We start from the raw sequence: 20,849 nt of genomic DNA on the forward strand, positions 1-20,849 counted from the left end.
AGAAAGGGATGACTCCCGACTTCCCGGGGGGATGAGTGCTGTATTTTCTAATCCCCGTACTGCTCTCTTCAGCGGACGTAACGCGAAACTTAAAGGCGCTTCTCGGTTCTGCGTGCGGGAGAAACCAGTTCAAGTTTGGCGCGGGGGGGGAGCACGGAGCAACTCTCTACTCTCTCTGCTTTCTTGTAATTGTGCCTTGGTAACCATTAGTAACCTAGTGATGCAATGTTAACTCACATGGGCTTCAGCTCAGCCTACTGACCTGTTCTGACCTGTTTTTGTTTGTTTTTGGTTTTTTTTTTGTTTGTTTGTTGTTTTTTTTTTTTTTTTTTTGCTTTCCAAGACCTTTCTGTACGTCCATCAAATTTCACTTTTCGAATCATGGAGGGAGAACAGATTATGGAGGGACAGCCACAGGTATTATAAGAAATGCTTTATGTGCTTTATGTTGTATGCATAAAAGGAGCGTTTTAGCTTTGCTAACCGTGTGTTATTTTACAGGTTCCGGAAAATCCTCATGCAGAATATGGCCTCACTGAAAATGTAGAGGTAACAAAGATTTTGTTGCAGTGGAAGTCATATTTGTGATTAGGAAAAAAAAAGCTGAATCCTGAGTCTAACTTCAGAAAATGTAGTATTATTAGTGGTGCTAAGCAATACCTGTCCCTCGTGGAAATGGTTGTAAATATATTTTCTGTTGTGCTGCTTCTATTGTATTAAATGATACTGTAGTAAATAATGAGCCTTTTAATGAGTTGTTTGGGTTTTTTTTATTAAGTATCTTATGATTATTATCTGTTTTATTGCTATCTGTGAGACATACATATTATGGCACAGAAAAAGCCATCCATATTACACTTAACCTGTGCTGGGTAGATGGGGACTGTCACTTCCTAACTCTATGGCATTTATTTACTCTTCTTATTAAAGAGAAACCTTCAGTCTCCCTTTATTGTAAGTTCTTATTCTGTGCTAAGGTTTTGTAGAAACTATTCTTAAATCTTCTAAGACTCATCTCTCTGATAACTGCTTGTCTCTCTGCCTCAGCTTCCATGGTTCCTACAGAACCATAACACACTGGTCCCTTGTCAGTAGATTCATGTACATTGCATTGAATACACTTGGTTTACTGGCAGTGGGAGGGTATCACTTTTCAACTACAGTTAATGGTGTAAGATGATTCAGCAGTTTTTGATCAAGAAGTACCTGGAAGCATTTTGCATATGTTTTCTTTAAAGTGTCCATCTATACTTGAGTAGAGCACAGTCACAAAGGACTTGCCTTTAGCAAAGTCCCCTTTGTCAGGTTTCACCTGAATTCCATGTGCTTTTAGCATTTTGTGTTAGAAGCACATGTATAGGAGCTATGTAACTGAGACTCTTTCTAGTACTCATTCCTGTCTTAGTGATGTAGAGTCCAAATCAGTGAATACAAAAACAGAAGTAAAAATTATGGGTATTGGATGTCTTCTCTCGTAGGAAACTTACAACTTCTAAACAATGTTTTTCTCCAAAACATAGGAATTTAACAGAAGGTTCCTCTGGATTAGGTTTTTGAGAAAGGAAGAATGTGCAGTTAAATATTTTTAAAAGATGTAAAGAAATTATTGCCATCGAATTGCAGAGATGGGTACTTTGCACACATTCTTCAAAGTAGGTGTGGCTGCTATTACTAATGTTCACTTAACTTTTCTTTTTTTTTTTTTAATTCAGAGGATAGTAGAAAATGAGAAACTAAATGCCGAGAAAGCGTCAAAGCAAAAGGTGGATCTTCAGTCATTACCCACACGTGCCTACTTGGATCAGACAGTTGTACCTATCTTGTTACAGGGACTTGCTGTTCTTGCAAAAGAGAGGTAAGATACTTTCAGATTCCTTTTGTCCCTAGGAAAATGTAGGTCTCAAACTTGGGCAGTGCAGCACCTTTCAGGCCTCACACACTGAATATGGTTTTGCTCTTTGTAAGATCGTCATTACAACAGGTTTATGAACCTATGAATTACTGTGATTGACCATGAAGGATGGGTTCCTCACTTAGGCACACACGGCATGATAGGAGTTACTTACTCAATTCATGATCTCCCAATGAGGTATGCTACTGCCAAAGTCTTAGAGAGAAAAATGTGAGGGATTCTGTTAATTTTATCAAGTAAGTCGCCTTAGAGAAGCAAGGCAAGAGGATGTTCTAGTTCTGAAGGTTTTTGTAGTGTGGAATTATAAAGAGTTCTGCTTGACATTTAAGAGAAGGAAAGACAAATCAGGCATGACATGCATCTTTGACAGAGATTAAATACTTTCTAAGGGTGTGGCTGAGCCTGCACTGTCAACACAGTAGAAAGCAGACTAATGGTTTATCCTTCTGAGTAAAGATTATGCAGTTGAGGTGCCCCACTCTCTTTACCAGTCAGTGTAGAAGGGTATCCTTCACTGAGAGCGAACAGGTCTTCATCTTAACAAAACTAATTTCTAGCCTTTTGGTGTATCCTTACTAGTGGCAAATTGTACTCTGTGTAACCCATCTCTCAGACTAAAATAATACAATCAGAAGCTGGTATAGATGGCCATAATTCCATCACATAATTGCATCTCAGTCAGAAAAACTATCAACAGTGTATGAACTTCAAAAGGAGTTGGGAATTTAAGCTGCAGTGTACAGACAGCTAATTAAGCAAAATTTAGGCACCTAGGGAGGTCCACCCCATGTGCACGCCTGCGGGATGTGCAGATCTTCAGCTGACATCTGTGGGAATTCTGCTGCAGACTCAATATAAAACACAGCCCAAGGTTAATACCCCACCCTTACACTCTGGATATTTGTATGACAGGCAAACTATTCACCTTCCTTTCCTTTCTCCTTGCCTTTCTCTTTCCCTTCCCTTTGCCTTGCCTTGCCTTTTTTCCATCTTATTTATGGACACTCATCACAGGAGTGAAATTGGATCATTGATAGGAGGGGTTGGGATAACATACAGGTAAAAATCTGAATAGTAAGAACCTGCCAGGTCAAGCTGGCAGTTATTATGCTCGAGCATAATAAGCCCTCAGGAGTGAGAAAGCTGAACTGCCAGCTCTGCTGTATAATCTACTGCTTAAAATTGAACAGGAAAGTTACTAGTGGATGCTAAATTACTTTTCAAAGAAATATAGAAATGTTCAGGGAACAGCCCAGTACATCTGATGATCATGCCTGGAATTCAGTAGAAATTACCGTCCAGGAGAGTGAGCGTATGGATAAATGACATGTCTGGGAGGAGGTCAACCCAAGTTTTGTCAGGTCTTTTAAATGTCTTGGAGTTTACTGAAGGAGTCCACAAGCATACATCAAGAGGAATGCAGATGATGCAGTCTGTTTAAATTTCTAAGTTTTTCACAGAGTTATTCACTAACAGCTTTTAAAGAGAGTTAATTGGATATTAAAGGAAACACCTTAATATGGATGAGGGACTGATGGGAAGGAAGATATGAGATAGAGAGTAGAAGCAAATGTTGAATTTTCATGGTGAAACAAGCTCAACACTACAATCATGGAAAAGATTACTTACAACACTTTGAAGAAGTGGCTGACAAAAGTTGTTAATGAGACTGAGTTTTACAGAATAGATTAGGGAGTTTTGTGTTTCAGTTTCTGTTTGTTAAGTTGATAAATTGTAAGCAGTTATGCAGGAACTTCATAAAACTGTGTAGACTGCCATGAAAAATTTAAACTGACAGAAAGTGACATTGAATCCAAATAAACATAAAATTGTGGACCTCTGAGGGTAGTGAAAAACACCACTGACAAAATGTTAGATTCTGAGCTGAAAACTATCCTTGTGGAAAAATGTCGTTAAACTGTTACATGTATATGTCAATGCACCGCTTTAATAAAAATAAATTCTGAATGGTAGTGCTTGGAAATTGAAGGGGTAAAACCAACTTAAAAATTAAATAAAGGGGTAAAAAACAAGCATAATGTCACTATTTAAATTTGTGATGTTCTTGTATTTTTAGTATTTTGTGTCATTCCCCTGTATTCTGGTAGAATGTGAAAAAGTGAGAGAGACAGGGTGGTCAGAAATATGGAATGCTATCTGTATACAGAGTGACTAAATAGATGATACCTAGAAAAGAGGTTTCTGTGGACTAATATATTAGGAACCTGTTAAATCACAGCAGCACAGAGATAATAGATTGGGATAGAGTGTTTATTATCTCTTCTGATACAGTAATCAAATTAAACAAAGCTGGTAGCAAATTTATAATGAACAAAAGGGCTGACCCTTCACAAGTCACAGAATTGAGCTATTTTTTTTTTTGCTTTCAGTTGAGGACATTAAAATTTTATTTGTGTTCAAGAGACAACTAGTCAAAGCTGTAGAGGAATCTACCCAGCACTATTCAGGGTGCTAGCTCAGAAATTGGTGCATGCGTGTAAGCCAAAAGGATGGTCCTGAGAAGTATTTCTGCATATTTTTGTTGTTGGTTTTTTTGTGCTCTTTATATGCATGTTTGCTCACTGTCAGACTTTTGGTTTGACCTGCTGTGGAATACATACGCCATTTTTTCTGTGGACAGAATTCAGGTTAGCAGGATTCACATGGTATAGCTGGAGGAGTTCTTAAAAAAAATTACAGACTAAGGCCAGTGATCTAAAGTGTTTATTATTTACTACTTGCAAGTTACAGCACTTCTTAAACTTTAAGATCTGTTATGTTCATTTCAGTTGCCAGAAACTGAGAAAACAACTCTTAATACACTGTGATACACAATAACCAATTGAAAAAAAAATAAGGAAAAAAGAGATTCAGTTTTACTTTAAATAGCATGAGTTAAAGAAATAGGCAAATGCATGTCATATCCAATGATGTGCATACAGTATTTATGCTTACAGACTGTGGTTTTAGGTATGTAGTTGTTCTAGAAATTTAGTAACATTAAACCAGCAGTGACTAAGACCCCTTTTTAAAAACTTTCTCTTTAGACATAATACTGGAAATTTACAGTCACTCTTGGTAGTTGGTCCTCCCTACATTGATGTTTAGAAATGTTTGGGAGGAGTTACCTTGCTTTTAAGGGAAGGTGATTGGTCCTTCAGCTACCTAATTTAATATAATAAAAAATAATTGCTTTTGATCTACTTTTTTTCTTTGCAGACCACCCAATCCCATTGAATTTCTAGCAGCATATCTTTTAAAAAACAAGTCACAATTTGAGGACCGAAATTAACTCCATAAAAATGAGGACAGTTTGGCTGCTAGACTGAAACGCTCATTTGCCGCAATTTGTTTTCTGCTGTAAAAATCCTTTGGCCACCTTGTTGTCTTTAACTGCACAGTTTGCTTTATCTTTTGAGTTTATTTTAATAAAGAACACTTTACATTTAATTGTTCTCTTGTTTTAAACTAGTTATTAAGAGACTTTCAGAATAAAGTACTGAAACTGCACTACTGGATGAAAGTCTGAATAATTCCATGGGGCTACATCCTCTGCATGTGTGACATAAAGGGGAACAATTTATTGTAAGAATCACATGGCTAATATTATGTAGCTTAAGTGGGTTTTATATAGCACCCTCCAGTGCAACATGACTAAACAGAAAGCAAACAAATGCACAATAGTTAAAATTTATTGCTTAAGTAGAGAACTTGCTTCAGAACATCAGGAAAGAGTGGGTTAGCTGGCCACAAGTTACAGGCAGTTGGAGTTGGAGACTCAGAATCTGGTGGCTGTGCTGTGAGGAGGAAGTGACGTGTGGTCATGCAAGGGACAGATAAGGTAAGAAGATGCTGTGTGAGGGACAGACAGGGTTGGGTAAGGGACAGCTTGGGCTCAGCCAGTCATGTAGTAGGAAGAGGGAAACTTGCAGATGAGAGAAGGAGTCAGTGCAATGTGGAGATGCCTGTAAGACAAAGCATCAGTACTGTGTGAAGCTGCCTGTAAGAAAAGGAGTCAGTTTCCTGAGAGAGGTCTATGAAAGAAGGAGTAAGAGTTAAGAGAAGAAGGCATGTAGTTTGCCAGTTAAAGGGCTGGTGGTGGTACCAGCTGTGTCTGTCTTGACATATTAACTGCAACAGTATAGGAGTCCTGTAATTCAGTTCTCTGTACTGCTACCCTTTGTTGAATTGTCTAAAAACTTGAAGGGACTGAGGTCTTGCTGTTAGTAGGAAGGTTCTCACTATTTTACCTATGTCTTACTATCTTAAACATTGCATTAGTACAGTCGAAGAGCAGTACAAGTGGGGAACAAAAATTGAAAGAAGCCTGCAAACCCCCAATCAAGCCTAAAAGCTGTCTTTTGGGAAATGTACTAAAAATCAGAAGGTGATTACTAATTCTATTGCATTGTGGTGAACACAGTCTCCATCAAACAGTGACACTAAAAAGGTACTGAAAGGATTTTAGCAACAGTGTTTTGACTTTCTGGAATGAGTAATAACATTTAAGTGAAGACAAGGAAACACCATAAGGACTTGGTTCTGCTATTTTTATTGCTAAAATAACATTCCAATATTTCATAAGAAACAGCTTTGCAAGACTGTAAGAACTGTTAAATGCGAAGGGAATCTATGCTACTTTCTAGCTTCTATGCTGAGAATTTGTGCAAGACTGAACAAAAATAAGCAGTTTTCGCTTTTAATCCTTCCCAGACAAAGCAATTTTCTTCGATTGTTGTACCTGAATTCAGAATACAATCAGGTTTCTTACCTCACAGTAACACCTGTCAAGCAGCTGCACAAAACATGAAACACTGTGGCTTTCTGCACAGCTCTTGCATCAACCTGGAATCTCCAAGCATCAGTCCCAGTGCCAAGGGAAGCTGTCCCTGCCAGCAGTGTGCCATCTACTCAGTTGCTGGCGTCACAGGTATGTGGTGTCATCTGCTATTATTTTCTCATCTAGCCTAGGGATGTAATTTAAGAGAATGAAAAAGCCATATTCGCTCAGTGATGATGTTTGAAGATTTACTACTGCAGTTTTTCTGGGCAGCCTCTTCTAAGACATAAACTGAAATGTGACTAGCAGCAGTGAACTCACCAGCTCTCAGAACTAAATCCCTAGCCTAGATGAGAATATAATAGCAGATGTATTTCCTCTATAACAGGAATAAGTAGCAAGTTAGTTATCTGTATTATCTAGTTCTCAGTTACAAAAGTAACGATCAAGTCTAAATGTTAATACTCTTCACTACAAAACAATGGAAATTCTGTCAAGAGACTTGACAGATGCTTGCCATCCCAATGTAATTTAGAAGTACTCTTTCTCCACAGGAAAGCATAAAGATAAATTGTATTTAATTTTGAAACACAAATACATTTAGAGTAAAAGCTTGAAGAAGTACTTGAAAATGGCAACTTTAGATGTATGACAGGCCACTGCTAACTTAGCTGAAAGCCACTTTCTCTTTTTAAATTTCTTTTAAGTGTTCACTACTCCAGGTAACTGAATATATGCTCCAAGTGGAGTAGTAAAGTTGAGTAGAAAATAAAATGGAATACCTAGTTTACTTGACAACGTGCCTTTAAATATGACTATTTTAGATCTCAAATATCCAGAAGTTACTCTTCAGTAACTATGAAAGAATTATATATGAGTCATATGTACTATTTTGAAGTGTGTTTTAACTGCTTCCAGTGAGAACACTCTTTTACCTGGAAGGGAACGATGATAGAAAAAAGAATTTCCCACTAAAAGCAATTCTGATCAAAGTATTCTAAATCCTTCTGTTCTGAAGCCTTGTTACTACCTAAAATTACAGTTTGACTTGCCAAGTATTTTTTTTTTTCCTCCTCTGATTTATCAAGGACTTTCTCTAAAATCAGTAATTCTGTGAGCAATCAATTTAATTTCCTGCGGCACTGTCACCATTGTAAAGCAGTCTGATCAAAAGAACTTTTCTCTCCCCATCAGACTTTCCACAAATAAAAGACCTGCTTTCAAACAAATGAAAAATCTGAAAAACTCTGAAAGATACAAGCAGTTGAAACCCATAAGCTGGAAAGGAAATGTGAGAAAGATTCCTATGCCTACCATGCTTCATAGAGTGGAGGTTTTCATATATTCTTATCATTGTACTAATTACATAACAAATTATTCTTAGCCAAGCCTTAGCTTGTGTTCCCTATTCCATTTCATAGTCAGGATTCATTTTAAGAGTGACTATATAGCCTAGATCACAGAAATACAGAATGCCAGCTGTTACAGAAAGAGGCATATTACCACGATGGAAAGTCTATCAGCACCATTTCTGCCAGTGTTCCCATTCAAATACAGTTGTAAGCGAGGACTTCAAATGTAAATGTACCATGAATAATTATGGGGCAGTTTACATCAGTGCTAGTGCAACACTGACTAGGAATGTGTCATATTCCTATTCCAAATGTGCTTTTTAGCTCTCTTCTTGATGTTTGCTTTGCAATTGTGTGTAACAAACCTGTTTTCCAAGAGGAGCTTAAATTGATAAAAGACTGCTGGGTGGGTGAGAAGTATTTACAAGATGGATAATTGCCCACTGATATTATCTCAGATGCTCTTATGTTACACAGGAAGTGGAGATATTTCCCTTGTAAGGACTGTGAAGCTCTGGGTGAGGTGGGGGCGTTGGGGGCGTCTGCTTTTGACAGCAGAAGGAAGGACTGGTAGGAACAGCAGGTTCCTCAGATGCAGAACAACAGTTTGTAAATAGAAAAACATAAAGTAACAGTGAACAGCTTCCTAAGAAGGGAGGGGACAGGAAGCAGGCATTGTGAAGAACACTTAGGAAAGAACCACGTGCAAGAGGACAATGAGAGCAAAAAACCAAGAAAGCAACAAACTATGAAAGCTGGGCCAGCTGGAAATATCCCATCCCAGCTGGTCACAGGGTGTTACCGAAAGAAAACCCTGCATGCTAAGGACCCTTGCCAGTGCCTTCACTCTTTTCTTCCAGTTAAGGAACAAACTGCTAACAGACACATGTGCAGCAGAGGTCTGTGCTTTAAGGGTGTGCAGACTTGGGGATTGTCCATGCATTGTGTCAGCTCTCTCCTGCATATCGGAGGAAAATGACTGGGATAACAGCTCGGAACTGTTAAGTGCTCCTGTTACTGCACCCCATACAGTGCTTGGAAGAATTGTAAAGGAATCAGGAGCATCTCCCAACCTAACCCATGCTTCACATCATTCCACTGAAAGCCACGCCTTCTCTGTTTGTGGCTAGAACATTTCCATACTCCATGTCCTGAGCGCCAGGAAGCGCAGCGCTACCATCGGTGGGATCCCACCCTTTGGGAAGGGACCCACAAGGATCAAGTCCAACTCCTGGCTCTGCACGGGACACCCCAAGACTCGCACCACGTGCCTGAGAGCGTTTTCCAGGCACTCCTTGAAGAACTGACTGCTTTTCTGTTTCTGCCTCTTCCATTTCCAGGTGGTACTGAAGGAGCACAAACAGTTCATGATCAGGAGAGGATAGTTACCAACAGGAACCCACAAATCACTAAACATTGCTCAGTAGTATTATGACTACTTGTGATAGGGTATAAATTAATATCCTATTGTCAGCATTAGCAGTGGAAATGGTAGAAGTTCCTTTTGTAGTGTTATGGCTGACAAGCTCTGTCAGGAGCAAGCAAAAACTGGAGGATGTTCTCCAGCTTCCATGGGCTCTGGATTGACAGTGCTCACTGATAACAGAGAAGGGCAGAGATTCACCTGTCACCACAATTTAAGGATTAGAAAAAGAAAGCCTGTGCTTTCTGTGACCTCCTAACACTGAGCTGTAATGTTCCTCTGCATCTGCATGGATGCCATGTTCATGTTACACCCGGTAAAACTTCATCCTAACCTGCACCTAGTCTAGGAGAGATAAAACTACACACAAGGAAAGAAAGGTTAATGAGGAAAGCAAGGGAGAAGAAAGCTTAAAAAAAAGCACAAGAAGAAAAGGAACCCAGCCTGTTGTATAGCAAAAACAAGAAGAAATATATTTAAGGAATTCTAAAAGGCAAGCAGAAGAGAAAAAAAAAAACACTAAAGAAAGATAGTGCACCTAGAAGAAAATACTTATAAAATTTTTTTAGTTACTAAACCATCTGGATTACTACACAGTTCTTATATTTTAATTTAATTGAAAGGGAAATGCTTATAGAAAATGAAAGCTGTTCCTTTAAGTGATAGAATACCAGATAATTAAAAATTATGTTTTATAATAAAAATGTTCCTCCTAGCATCCTCTTCTAACTGTTGGCGATGGACTGTGGGACAATGGTGTATCAATAACTTGAATATACCCTGGTGTGACCCATTTTTATAGCATGTAGTCACAACGTGTATTTTTCTCCGTGCAGTAAAATTTATCCTCTGCTGCATTTAGTTAACTTTACTGAAGGATCATGTCAGGAACTACTCTTAGTACTGAAGTTTATGTAAAGGATTTGAGAGCTATCACAACTACCAATGTAGTTTTATATTAAAACAGTCAGGTAGGGTAGTTCTTCCAGTGTAGGTAGCAGTTATAATCTGCATTAACCTTTTTGAAGACACTGTAAAATAAAAATAGGATACTGTAAGAATATGTAGAGCAGTGAAGGCTTCATAAAACATTAGACATTTGCTGGGATAATCAGGCCCCATTTCCTCATGGGTACTACCAGAAATATTATTAACTGGAGACCCCAGTCCTTACTGTCCTTTCCTCAGGTGCACTGGCAAGGCAGTGACACGAGTACAGAGGAGGATGCTCACTGATAAAAAGGAGACCAGCCATGCCTGCAGCATGAGCCTTTTTGATCTTCAAGGTATACTGGCGAATCATGGCTTTTCCCCCTCGCTTCGTTTTATTGCAAAAAAAAAAAAATCAAAACCAACCAAACAAAAACAAAGCAACCCCCCAAACCTCTGTATTTTGCACGCGTTTATAACTGTCTGGAGGACTTCTCGAAGAATTAGATGACAAAGGGGGGAGGAGGATAATGTGTTTCCGGACCTGGCCCACGCGTGCTCCACCTCACAAAGCCCCAGACTGCCTTTATGGCCTTAATGGCTGCAGCCACTCGTCTCTCCTGTTGTGGTTTCTCTCTGCTGGTTGCATCTCTCACGTCAGCGGCTGAAATTGCTTTCTCCCTTCCCCCCTTTTGTACCGGCTATACTCCCCTTTTCAGTCCTGCCTCGTTAGCTATTTTGAGCCACGCTTGATGTCTCCATGGCAGCAGTCCATTCACCCAGATAATTAAAAAAGGAAAAAAAAATTAAAGGGGTGGGGAAGTATTAAGCTGAGAAGAAGCGGAGACTTCCACACAGCTATACTCCCACGGCCCTCGCTCCATGGCGTGCTGCCACGGGCGTCAGGGCACGGGCAGGAAGGCTTAGGGAAGGATCCTAGTTCGGAAACACGGAGACCCGGCGCAGCAAAATCCATGTTCCCAAAGAGGCCTTTGGGAAACAGTGCCCCGTCCCTCGAGCCCTCAGCATCCCAACCGCTCCCCCCGGCCGTGCCGGGCGCGGGAGGCAGTGGAGGCAGCGGATAAGGGGGCGCTCTCGCGGGTCACCCCGGGGGTCCCCAGGCCCCCCCACGCCGCTCCCCTCACCTGACCCGCGCCCGGAATCTGCCCCGCCACCACGGAGACACGGCCCGGCCAATCAGCGCGCACGGCTCCCATCGCCACGGCAACGCGCCGGCCAATCCGCGGCGGGCTCTCCCGCCTGGCCCCGCCCCTTCCCCCCTCCCCCGCGGGGCGGTGCCGCACTTGTCAAAGAGGTAGGCGGGGCCGGCGAAGGGCGAGCGGCCAATCACCGTGAGGCTTTTGCTTTGGTGCCCAATGGGGGCGCGGCGCCCGCGCGGCCCTTAGTCCACGGGAGCCGAGCGGGGCCAAACCCAGCTGCGGCCGCGGCCTCCTTCTCTCCGTGCCCCCCCCCTCCCCCCCCCACCACCCGCCGGCGCGGAGTTGGCGGCGGCGGCCTCGGGCTCTGTCCCCGCGTCCCCCCTCCGCGACCCCGCCCGGCCCCGCGCCCCCGGCTCGCGCCGCCCCGGCAGCGCCGCCTCCGCCCGCGGGGCCCGGGCCGTGCCGGGGGAGGAGGGGGAGCAGCGCCGCCGCCGCCGCCGCCGCGGGCGGGCCCGTCCCCCAGCGCCCCCCCCGAACACCATAGGCGGCTCCGGCTCCAAGATGTCCAACCGGGTGCTCTGCCGGGAGGCCAGCCACGCCGGCAGCTGGTACACGGCCTCAGGTACCGCCGCCGGGAGCGGGGAGCGGGCGGCGGGGGCTGAATCAGCACTTTGCGGCCGCCGGGGCCGGTACCGGGCGCGGGGAGGGGCCGCCGGCTCCGCCCCCGCGGGCACATGGCGGGCGGGGGGGGCTGGGGGCTGCCGCCGGCGGGGAGCGGGCAGAGCCGGGGAGGTGGTGCCGCGGAGCACACCCCGAACGCACCTGCCGGCCGCCGCTGTCCCTCTCCTCCGGCAGCGGCGCCTCTCGGCGGAAACCGGCGTTCGGTCGTCGCCGAGGATGGACCGGGCCCCCCCGGATGCACCTCGTGTGCCTGCCCTGCCCGGCAGCAGCGCCTCGCCGCAGCTCCCCGTGTCGCGGCGGCGGGGCTGCAGCCAGCTCGGGGCTGTGCTTCGTACCGAGTGTTGCTCTCCGTCAGAGCCCACTGGACGAATTTCAGTATTTGCTGCTGCTGCTCCTGTGGGTTTCTTTTGGTTTTTTTTTTTTTTTTGGTTGTTGTTTTTTTTTTTTTCGTTAATTCCATGACAAAACACCGGCTGTCTGGGGTTAGAAAGCAGGGGGAAAGGTGTGAACATAAGGAGGTTTATCTTACTTCTTGTCGAGGTGTGAAAATAGGGAGATTTATTTCTCTTTTTGTAGTCCAAGAGAGCCTATTTTTCCTTCCCGAGCACTTTCTTTAGTAGGAGTGAAAAGTTTCTAAGCAATAGTGCAGAGTGGCTCTCTGTCCATTTAAGCTGAGCATGTGGTACTTGCAGAAGAATAGAAGAAAAGCGTGGTGCATTGGAAAGCAAGCTACAGATCCCTGCGCCCACGCCGAAAAAAAAGGCAGAAATGCATGACGGCTTGATAGCACATGTGTTTGGAGATAAGTTTTGTTCGCTTTTGGGGCAGAACCGCTTTTGTGATAAGGATATACATATTTGTCTTTTCAGAGCTGTTAATAAGATTTGTAAGGGATGTTCTTTTACTGGCCCCGGGAGTAAAGATGATTACAAAACTGCAGGTGAACGAGCTTAGATGAACAAGAGGCTGTCGTAATGAGCAGTTCAGAGGGATAAGGAGTACAATTGGAAATAAACCAAACCAAACAATGAAGTGTTGCATTCAGGATCCTAAATTAACATCTGAGAAGAATTGCATATGAAAATTCATACACTTCTCTTGGCTAAAATAGATGTCTTCCCCTCTCCTCCATAAACTGATGAACGAGGTATGAGGCAATAAATGCAAGGGAAGAAAAGAAATACAGGGAGGAGGGTAACACAGGAAGAGGCGGATTGTGTGATAGGTAGCTGGGCTTCAAATGGTTGGGTAGGCATTTTCAAGATAACAATAGAGGATGATTATTTTCCTTCTGAGCTTAATACTCTAAACATAATTCTTGCATCCATTACAAAACTGGCCTCAAATCTTCGTGCAGCTTGCAACTACGTTTATTTCTAATTATCTAGAAGGGTAGGTAGTACATTTACAGGAAGTATACAAAATCATATTAAAGGTATAGATTTAACCATGTGCAAAGACATCAAAACATCAGAGCTTTGTGGTAAGCACCTTGGTCCTGCAATTTATATTTTCATTTATGAGTAATGTGGAAAACTGATCTATGATATGGAACAGATACATGACCTTACATGCAAATTATGTAGTTTTTTTGGTATTGGACTTCAAAATCGAGTTATTACTGGATACTTGCAAAGAGGAATTTTGATTTAAGAAAAATCATTTAAGAGGCATGGATACTGTGTTTGACTGTTTTATTTTCTATAAAAATCCACTGCATATTTTAGTTAAACTGTACACTAGTAAGTATGTGTGACTAGTTTGGCCGGTACTAGTTGTTTGTAGTAGGATATCCAAAACCATGTTACTCCCATTGCTTTTGGGCAGCCCTGTGGCAATTGCTTGTTGAGGAGATGAGGGATGGTTGTACAGACACAGTGCATGAAAAACAAAAAAAAGCCCAAACTGAATCATGTTGTAATCATGAATTATGACAGCTGTGCTTGTGACAAGTTAAATTGTTACAGTGTGTTTGGTGGGGGTAGATGGTTCATGTTGCATAATCTGGGGATTTTGGAAATATATTTTTCCTTAAATGAGCAAGAAGTATTGCATCTTGCAATAGTATGTGTCTTGCTATAGAACTCTCTTCTGCTACTTGCACTGGGTATGCGAGTGCAGGAATTGTGCCTGTTCAGCAAGACAAGGACTACCTATTATTAGTTGCGTGAAAGGTAATTTTTGTGTGCTGTTTAAGAAGGCCCATCAAAACTCAGGAGAAAACAAATGGGGACAAAGAGGCTATGTGTTCATCACAGATTTAACTTAAAATCTTCTTGTATTTCAGGCTAGACTCACATGTCAGCTGCTACATCAAACTTGTAACATAGGCTCCTCAATTGTACTACTTGAAGAAAATGGATTTTACCGTATGTTTACAGCCTGCATAGCTTCAAGGCTGGAGCTGATGCAGGGATTAGTTTGAATTGTGGTAGTTCTTCCATGTGTTCCCATGGTTCTCTAGGGATTGTCTTTTCAAGTCCTCCTACCTCCTCTGTTCTTTGTGCTACTGTCTCGGCCCAGAAGCAATGTGCTGTGTTGTATATAAAACTGGTGAGCATTTAAGCTTCCCGTTTCCTCCAAACTGCTCTCTTTCTACAGAGCTGAGTTTGATTACACAGGGTGAGTGGATGCCCTGGCGACCCCCTCATCCTGCTCTGTAGTTAAGATGAGAAATGTGATTTTTGACAGGTATGTTCAAAATCTTTTAATCTTAAAGAATTTTTAAAGGGACTGAGTGAGGATAAGGTTTTTAAGTGGTAGTTTATCCTGAGGTGCTTGGTACCTAGGGCTAAAACATTAACACACAATCCAGGATGATGCATGGCATCCTGGGCTTGACAGGGGGTTTACTGCAAAAGTGAAGCATCCATTGCTATTAAAAAAATAAAAAAAGAATTCTCTAAGATCTGGCTATAGAAGTCAGCTCTGGGAAAGAAGGGCCAAAGCCAGCTGAGGGGCAAGAAGACAAAGGATGGATCCAGAATGTGGTCAGAGGTTAAACTGGGTTAGCTGTCTCCTCTGCACTCCAGGAGTGGAAACAATATCAGAAGTGAAGCCACAACCACTAAGGAGCTACTACTCTTCATGGATGGTCAATGCAGTTTGTATAACAGGGTTTGGAAGAAATGCCACTTCTTGTGTTTAGAGATACCTCATTTCCAAGGGACAGCAATTACTTCACCTGAAAATAGACCGTTGCTCCATGATTTTCTTCAGCTATGGGTTATGTACTGCTTAGGTTCTGCCTTGGAAAATACAAACATGCACTCCATTCTAGTATGAATATGCTACCTATTTGTTCGATGCTGATGAATGCTGTAGAGCAGGTGTGACTGGCTGTGCAATTATGCACATCCAGGCATGTTCACATGTTACAGTGTTTCATCTAAGTAAACAACTTTGTATTAGAGGGAAAGTTAGGTCCCGGGGGAAAGCTCATTGCTTCTTACTCAGTAAAGCTGAGAAGGGGGAAAGAAGTGGGAGATGAACTTTGCCAGGATGTTGCAGCATTTGACTTCCCATGTGTTCTTCATTGTGTGCTGTTGTAACAATAGAAACAAAAAATCTAAATATTAAGTTCTTTAGGAAGTTGCAGCAGGTAAATTTTAATTCTAAAATTTTAACCAAAAGCACTGCCATCTCTTTTCCTCTAGAATTCTTGGTGTGGGGAATTTCATGTTCATTCCACATCAGTCAGTGCAGCATCTTAATGAATTTCAGGTGTACACCTCTGGAGCATTTGATGGGCAGCAAGGAGAACAGTGAAATCTGGTCAGTTGTTCCTCCTCCTACTTAGCAGCACTGCTGAGCATGGGAAACTTTACAGCAGGGCTTCCAAACTGCAACTGTGCTATGCCCATTGCTGATAGTAGGCCACTGGTCTAAACAGCCTTGTTCTGTACTTGCAGAGCTTGATCTGCATGTCTGCTTTTAAAATAAGTTAATAGTATATGACATGCCATTGCTCTTGTGGACTAGCAGCTTGGTGTATGCTGTCCACTGAAAACATTTGCAAAATTTAGATAAAAGCATACAATGTTAATAGAAATATCACACAGCACTGCTGTCATGTAAATTGTTAAAAAAAAAAAAAGAAAATATCACTGTTGTGTGGTGAAAAATACTACACTCACATTTATTTTTGGAAGAAAGTCCCAGGCCTGCTGTGTTAATTCAGCCACCTAGTATCCAGACCTCTTGAGAAATTGATTTTTAACCAGCAAGTGGAAGAAGAAGATTAAGGACAACTTGAAACAAAAATGGCCCAATTTTCAGTGTCTTTGAATGCAGACAGACACATTCCTAGATACAAGAGGAGCAGATGAAATGCAATGGAAATGACATGCTATCCTAAGCATGGACTGTATGCAGGATGGAGGAGTCTTTTCTTAGATGTGAGTAGATTCAGCAAGTGGTGGGCAATTACTGCTGTGGGAAATCAATCCATATGGTCCTGAAATGGAAATTAACATCAGCTATGCACATATTTTTTTTCCTCTATAGCATGTCATGACAAGTGGGATGTCACATTACCGTGTTGAACATGGCTTATTGGCTCACAGCTGGCCTCTCTTGTCTGGCCCCTGGAAGTGCTAATGGAATACTGTGCTGTTCCTTATTAATGTGTGTGATAAGAGTTCTTGTTTCAACTTTTCCCCATTCAGTGGCATGATGATACTGGTAAAACATGAAGCTTTTTAGTAGGCTCTTCCAGGTCACAGGAAATAAAAATCAAATAGAGAGTGTGTGTTAATAACAATGCTAAATGATGTGAAACTTGCCCTACAAAATAAGTGTGTTGTTGTATTAGTTAGGGCTTATTTCTCTTCTTTCCTTGACCAAACCATAGTGGCCAGAAGTGTGCTGTTAGCCTGTGCCAGCTTGTCTCAACTAAGGAGACCTTTAATTTCCATAAGCTTATTAATGCAAATGTGAGTTGGTGGAGTAATTGCTGTGTTGACTTGAAACACCATTGCGCTCATTGTCTTCAAAGTCCTTTTTTTTTATGATGGGCCAAGTAAATGGCCAGTAAATATTTGAAGATACTTTCAACTTAATGGTGCATTTGTGTTTAGAGTTTTCTGCTGCCCTAGCTTGTCAGCCAAAGAACCCCAAAGGAGGTAGGCACTGACATCTTGTTGCTACCATTTATAGGAATTAAGCTTCTAACTTGTTTGGACAAGAAGTGCCAGAACTCTCAAATAACTGGCTGTCATACAGCCAGCGATATTTCGACCTTGTCTTTTGGGTGGGAGACATGGTGTGTAGATCAGCAGAAAAGTATAGTGCCTTGAAGAATTTCAGGAGATCAGAAAATAAATTAAAAGGCAATTGTGTGCCATGAATGATCAGTTTAGAAGTTGCATTTCCCTCAAAGTTGGCCGTTATTTTTGCACATTTGCAGCCCCTCCTCTTCCTTTGTAATCCCCAGTAAGATAGGCTTAGTGCTTTTTTAGTGCCTTTGTACCAAATACTGTTTTTTCTGATGTCGAAACCTACTTGCTCTGTTAGTAGTTCTTTGAGGTAGGCAGCTTCAAGATGCAATAGCAGTGTGATTCTGAGATAATAAAACTGTTCTCATTTGTGCCTTCTGGGGTTGGAGGCACTGAGGAGTGATGTGAGAATGACTGTTCCTTTTAACAAATAGTGCTGTAATCCCAGCATTTGTATGCTTGTTGGCATGGGCTGGAACTTCTCATCAGCATTAGAGAAAGTGTGTACATCAGTTACAGCTGTTTCTGCTTTGCTGTGATGTTCCTGTACATGTGTAATCCATTCCCCAGGCCTGCTGCCCACACTTTCTAAGGGCAGATGCTGCTACTGGGTTCGCTGACCCTGAGTGGCCGTATCCCACCTTAACTTAGGGCAGGATCTCTTTCTTCTCTGTAGCATGTTGGGTATGGGTCTCTGATGCAGCTGAAGTGCTCAGAAGGGAATCATATGTGTGACTCTGTGGTTTAGACTAGGAATGCAGATGAGGGGTTGAGGAAGATGTTCTCTATGTCATAAAAGAGTCTATAAAAGTGGTTTACTGTGGTGTGCCAAGAACCCTGGCATACTCCCCAAAATTGGAATAACTCATTGCACAGCTTGTTCATAAATGTAATGTAGAAGTAATGAATCATCGTGTTGTTTGTAGATGCTCATAGACAAATGGATCCAGGAAAACATGGAAAAAGTATGTGGGGGGAATCACTGAAATCAGATGTATTTTAGTGGTGGACTTGGCAGTGTTAGGCTTATGGTTGGACTCTCTGATCTTAAAGGTCTTTTCCAGCTTCAATAATTCTATGATCTCTTGTAGTGAACAGAGCTTTCTGCAATAGCAGGATAATTAATGTACTGATCATGCAATCTTAATGTTGTGACATTAGCTGAAGCATTAAAAATACAGCTGTTAACTTAAGTTCTTACCTTGCAATCTATGAACAACTAATCATAGCGTCTTACGAATTCATCAAGTATTTGCTTTGCAATGTTAAACACCAAATGTAATATCTCTCTCCCTTTGGTTGTTTATCTTTTTTTAGGCTTTTTATGGGGAAACTGGATGTGTCATTACTGACTCTTTTATGAATTAAACATGGAACACAGTATTAATATGCAAACAGTATAATTCAGCATTGTATACCAAAAAAGTGTACTGGAATAATTTGAAATATAATTTCTAGGCTATTATTTCTAGCTGAATCACTTAAATACTGTCAAAATCAACATAATTCAAGAAAAGAATGTAGATTCAACTTTCACTGTACAGCTGGAATTGAAAAAGAGTTTTGTATTTGGTGTAGTTCTGGTATCATTAAAATAGGCCTGCAAGAGTCTGTGAATACTTTCACAAATTTCATTTACATTTAGTGTGTATTAAAGCAGAAATCATTCTCAGAGGCACGGAACAGAGCATCATTTGTTTGGATCTCTGAATGACCTGAGTATGAAGGTTTTTATGAAGCTAGGTAGGTACATGTTGGTTGCTATTCTTAATGAGTGGTGTTATAGCTTGGGATTTGTGTTTTTTTTTTTTTTTTTTAATTCCTGCCAACTCTCAGTAAAGGAAAATCACAAACTAGTGGAATACTGGAGAACTGGGGCATACAAATAAGAACTGCCACCAAAGCAGATTTCAATGTCTGTTTCAATCTTTCTGTTGTGGCCTCAGTTTTATTTTCCCCTATTCAAGCACTATTTGGAGTTTTAGTTCCATCTTATGATACATATAAAAAGGAATTAATGTGGCATTGGTGTAATCTCTGTTTACATCTTGATTTTCCCCTGGCTCTTGTTTGCATAGGTAAATTTCTGCATTGCTTGTAGTCTGATTTCACCATGTAATCAATATTGGAGAGAACATGCTAGCAGTGGAGAATGTGCCCATTAACATGAGTTGTTGGAAATAGTCTTCTATTTCTGACAAATCTTAGTCTTTGCATAGCTGAATCTTGTTCTTCATTCAAGAATTTGGCTTTTGTTGCATTGAGAAATTGGTTTGGTTGTTTTTTTGTTTTTCTTTTTCCCAAGTGTGGTCTGTGTTTTTTGAAAAATCCTTACATTTAAGGCAATTTTAACTGTTAGTCCTCTTTCATGTTTCAGATTTGAGTTTGCCTAACAATTTCATTGTTTCAGATTCACCTCCAGAATTATGAAGGAGTTCCCTAAGTTCCGGTTACTAAGCTAATTGTATTCCAGCCCCCAGGGTTTCACTATTACTTTGATTTTTTTATAACACTCTACAGGAATAAAGACCTACTCACTTCTTACCACACGTGTTGTAGTATTTATTAGACACTTTTTTAAGGTGTAGACTTTTTCATCAATGGGAAAAGTTAAGAAGTGGGGGACTCAAAGAAGGGTGGTGGCTCCTATAGGTAGGAGACATTCTTGGACAAGTAAAAGCTGTCAAGGCTGGGGACTGCAGTGTTACTGTCACTGTACTCCAGCATTACTTGACTTGCTGCAAGTGCTGTTCATGTGCAGCCAAGGGGAACTTGAGCAGTTTTCCCTGGTGCTGCTCTAAATTTTGATTGAGGTTTATGCTCTTCCAGTAAAAAAAAGCATTCACTGAGACTGAGGTTTCAGAGCAAACACGAAGTCTTCCCTACCAATCTGGAAAAGTATGTTTTGTATGTGTAATGGTGGCTGCAGGAAAAGGAGCGAAATGCCATTACATTGTGTTGACACTTGGCATGAAAGCACTTCAGCCTCATCGACAAGGTGAGGTTGGCTGTGGAAAGAATGTGCTGGTTTGGCTTAACCTACAAATTTGGGCCATGACAGCTGTAAATTGAGGTGATGAACTTAGCTGACTCACTACCAGATGTCTTTGTGTTATTACTCCCTGGGTGACAATGGCATGTAAGTCATGTGGAAGGATTCTTTCTTACTTACTCTAGAGCCTTGTGATGGGATAATGTTGATTGTTAAAATAAGTTGTCCTTTTAGGCACGATAATTGAATAAATGCTGTCTGTAGTTGTTTCCATAAATTTGCCTAGTGGAGACTTGGTCTGTGCTTGCAATTATTTTAAACCTTGGCATAACTTCTCCTGGTTTTTGAAACAAAACAGGAAGTGAAACATCCACAGATAACGTCAGAAATCTTTCATTACACA

At 41.5% G+C, this 20,849-nt stretch overlaps 2 protein-coding genes across 6 annotated transcripts in view; both read left to right on the forward strand.

Annotated features, from left to right (window-relative positions):
- Positions 1 to 5,356, forward strand: DPY30 (dpy-30 histone methyltransferase complex regulatory subunit). Of its 2 annotated transcripts, none has more exons than XM_062490280.1 (5): positions 1 to 185; positions 344 to 417; positions 502 to 549; positions 1,713 to 1,855; positions 5,132 to 5,356. In XM_062490280.1, exons 1-5 carry the CDS (start codon positions 32 to 34, stop codon positions 5,202 to 5,204), a joined length of 492 nt encoding a protein of 163 aa, XP_062346264.1. In that variant the 5' UTR covers positions 1 to 31; the 3' UTR covers positions 5,205 to 5,356. The 2 variants fall into 2 exon arrangements, with proteins under 2 accessions (XP_062346264.1, XP_062346265.1); XM_062490281.1 differs by having other exon boundaries at positions 1 to 77.
- MEMO1 (mediator of cell motility 1) overlaps positions 1,776 to 20,849 on the forward strand; it is a 37,899-nt gene continuing 18,825 nt past the window's right edge. For 3 of the 4 annotated variants that reach the window (XM_062490276.1, XM_062490278.1, XM_062490279.1), the window contains exon 1: positions 12,020 to 12,179. In XM_062490276.1, the coding sequence (XP_062346260.1) occupies positions 12,119 to 12,179 (61 nt within the window). In that variant the 5' untranslated portion in view covers positions 12,020 to 12,118. Of the gene's footprint in view, positions 1,856 to 6,744; positions 6,843 to 10,655; positions 10,754 to 12,019; positions 12,180 to 20,849 lie in introns of those variants that run through there. The other variant, XM_062490277.1, reaches the window with a different exon arrangement.

Source organism: Cinclus cinclus, chromosome 3, assembly GCF_963662255.1.
Source record: "Cinclus cinclus chromosome 3, bCinCin1.1, whole genome shotgun sequence".
NCBI lineage: Eukaryota > Metazoa > Chordata > Aves > Passeriformes > Cinclidae > Cinclus > Cinclus cinclus.